Source organism: Notothenia coriiceps, unplaced genomic scaffold (genome assembly GCF_000735185.1).
Source record: "Notothenia coriiceps isolate Sejong01 unplaced genomic scaffold, NC01 NC01_scaffold00037154, whole genome shotgun sequence".
NCBI lineage: Eukaryota > Metazoa > Chordata > Actinopteri > Perciformes > Nototheniidae > Notothenia > Notothenia coriiceps.
Window position 1 is genome coordinate 547 of NW_011369855.1, and position 3698 is coordinate 4244.

At 38.3% G+C, this 3698-nt stretch overlaps 1 protein-coding gene across 1 annotated transcript; it reads right to left on the bottom strand.

Annotated features, from left to right (window-relative positions):
* Positions 1 to 330: 330 nt before the first annotated feature.
* Positions 331 to 2970, bottom strand: LOC104964342 (large neutral amino acids transporter small subunit 1-like; the record flags this gene model as incomplete). The annotated part of the gene is made up of 4 exons (XM_010793086.1): positions 331 to 461; positions 1596 to 1719; positions 1825 to 1869; positions 2865 to 2970. Coding segments are annotated over 4 exons (406 nt in total), but the record flags the coding sequence as incomplete, so codon positions are not given.
* Positions 2971 to 3698: the final 728 nt, after the last annotated feature.

Genomic DNA, 3698 nt, shown 5'->3' on the forward strand with positions numbered 1-3698 from the left:
AATTGCATTACAGAAAATAAAGAACTTTATCACAATATTCTAATTTTCTGAGACAGTCCTGTAATTAAAAAAAAAGGTTTCTGCCTGGATACGATTCTTTGTTTTCACCAGAAACTGGGCGGGGTTTATCTTTTGGGGTTAGATGGACATTATATCGAAATCTAAAGCACCTCTCAGCATCACGGTAACATGTCCCACACACACATATTCTGTCTCACATATTGCTTGTTGGCACTTGATCACCCTTGTATGAACAGATAAATGATTACAATCATCTTTTTTTAATATTCTGTGTGTGTTTATGCATGTTTGTTAATCAATTCCACAAGCCTGGTTAGATAGTGTGAATGTATATACCTGGATGATGTGAACAGAGAGCCGTTGACAGATCCAAAGCAGGACAGACCTACAAACACCGGGATGATCCACGCCATGGGACCCAGGTGCTTGTTGCCAAAATCCTGCAGGACACACAAATAAGTTAAGTAACAAGGTGCCACCTACTCAGGAAACATTCACACACATTTAAACATAATTTACCATGCCATCGGAAGCAATTTAGGGTCAAGTATTCTGCCCAAAGGACAAATCGACATGTTGCCTGCAGGGAGTGGGGATTGAACCACCGACTTTCTGACAAAAATCTACCTCTTAATTGCCATCCACTTCAGCAAAAATCATCAGTAGATTATACCCAAATACACCATTTTCATATTTGAAATATATGTTATGTCATATATTTAAGAACGGATTACTGAACGGACTGAACGTAAACACGCACAACAAAGTGTCACGAACTACGGTGGTTGACAGTTGACAACACGTTACAACGGCCCAAAACATTTGCATTAGAAGAAACGCGTTGCACTAAAAAAAAAAGAAAAGGGAAATATAAAAACACACATTTGCCAAAACACATCTTCACCAACTTGAAAACACATGCGCATAAACAAAATACTGATGCAAAAAAATGCTAATTTCCCCTCTTTGGTACGAAGAAAGGTTTTCTGATTCTGATTCTGAAAACCCTCAAAACAGTTGGCCATCACGGTCACTAGAAACGTACCTAAAATTTTAGTTTTATCGGCTTATTTTAACAATGTGATTGCATGATTGCTTCCGATATATTTGAAGATCTGCTGTAAGCTAGCTAGCTAACTAAGTCATTTAAAGAATACTGAAAAAATACTTAAAAATAAGAAACAGAATAACTATGTGACAGTGTCAGATGGCCAACTTTACACACGTTTCTCCTAATGAAAGTGTTTTGTGCTGTCGTAGTGTTTTTGCACGTGTCGGTCACCATACATTTTTTTGTCTATTTGCTTTAATATATTTTTCATTTTTATTCTTACATTTTTTTATATACCTTTTTTTTCTAGTTTTTTGTCTATTTAACGCTTCTTAAGCTGTCATTGTGCTGTTGAAACAACTTAATTTTCCTGCTGAGATCAAAAAAAGTAATTTAAATAACTGATCAACTGATATGTACATTTATAATTTTTACCAGCTTTAAAAAGGTAAGTTTATAGTAAATATCTGGAATATGGCATACTTTATACAGAGTAAGTAGCAGAAAGTAAGGGTGTACTCACAACAGCCACGGCCTCTGAGCCGAGCATCTCCTCAGGGGAGAGTGAGGTGAAGTATGCCAGGTTGGTCAGAACGTAAACTACGGTCACGATGGGCAGAGAGATCATGATGGCCCGGGGAAGGTTTCTGAAGAACATAAGCAAACATTCTTAGTAAAAACTCCAGGCTACTAATCAATGTTCTGCAAACAAGCCTGTATTTTATCATAAACGTATCCTTATGGATACTCACTTGTAAGGCTCAATCATTTCTTCAGTGACAAAATTCAGGTAGTTCCTGTAGGCAGAGCAGACAAAATGTTGGGATGCGGCCAAACAAACATAAAGTGAGATTACTAAACATTCTACCACCAAACATTTGCCACCTATTGTAGAGGTTGTTGACACAAAGTCATGTGACTGTGATTTAGTTTGTTTGTAGCCTGATTAGACCCTCCAGAAAAAAGTGATTCTGCGATCGCAGAATTTACCAAATAATCAGCAAAATGGCGCAGATTTTGAAAGGCCGCATATTTATCAAAAGGCCGCATAATCCCCGCATTTTTCCACACAAAGTTGAGAGAGAAAAAAAGTTAACTTGTCTTGACGTGAAGTAGTGATGATGATGACGCGACGTCATCAGCTCGCGCATCACAGAAGGTAAACAACACCGTAGAGTGAACGTGTGGAACTCACACGAGAGAGAAAACACCAAGATGAAAAAAATATTTCGCAACTTCCCGCAATTTCACAGCATAAAATCACATAAAAACCCTGCATGTTTAATCGCATAATCAAGGATTTTAGCCCGCATAATCAAGGATTTTAGCCCGCATAATTAAGGATTTTTGCCCGCGTTTTTCTGGAGGGTCTACCTGATGTTATGTTTCTATTTCTGGCTATTGTATTTACACTTCAAAAATCATAAAGTTTTTTTTGTCGAGAGAGACCTTGCATTGCTTACTTCTGGGTCGACCTACAAGAATATGTCATCGCTGCACCACTCAATGTTAACCTATCTAGGCATGAATTGAATGCACTTATTGTAAGTCGCGTTGGATAAAAGCGTCAGCTAAATGCAATGTAATGTAATGTAATGTAATTGTGTTTAAATCAACAGTTGTTTGCAAGCCTGAACACTGAAGTGTAAAACCAACCATAGAAAATGTCAATTCGATATTTCGTTCTTACTGCAATGTGTAAACATTATCAGAACGTGGGACACTATATAATGAACAGGGCAGCACAGTGGCTTGCATCCTGATAACACAGGTCCGTTGGTGTGTAACTCACCATCCGCCGTAAGCAAACAGACCGCTGTACAGGGCCAGGCCGATGCTGCCAAACTCATATTTGGACCCCTCAAAGGAATTCTCTGGAAGAAGACCGTCTGTGCCACCTGGAGAAGAACAGAGAGAAAGAGAACTTTTTTAACACAAGATCAACTTTTAAGCTTTTGAGTAATATATGAACAGAAACATTGAGCTATTTATGTGATAATGTTCTGATGATGGGCTTCAGCTTTTTGCACTGAACCTATGAGGTCACTCTCCACCTGTAGTGGGTGTGGCAGCTGAGTATTAAAATAGACAGAGGAAGTGTTTGTTTTTGGGTTAAAATTATTTATTAGGATTTTTATTTTTGGAAAGTTTACCAGAGTTTATTCTTCAATAAATCATTTTTGTCTGTTGAATTGAACAATATCTCCGAGCATGCTTTTTGGAAAAGTGTGTCAGACATCTTCACATAACATCAGGTGGCTTCATAAAAATAAAAGATGAGGATTTGCCGATACATCTAGTTCTGTCTGCATTATTGCTCTGCAGGCAGGTTTACCAACCAGAGTCCCAAATATGGGCCAATAAATGAACACACACCACACAGCCTTTGGAGGGGGGGGGAACATTGAGCTTAAATCTGTCTGGGTATGTGGATCAGGAAGGACTGCAGAGTGAAATTAAGTTAAGACAGGCTGAGGAACTCAATAAGGAGCCAGACTGGATGGACCTGAGGGGAACAACAGATCACACACAAGGCAAACAGAAGGGATGTTACACTAAATGTCATATATATTTAAAGCTTTTACCTAACGCAACTTATAACAGGCATCCACTATGAAGATACAAA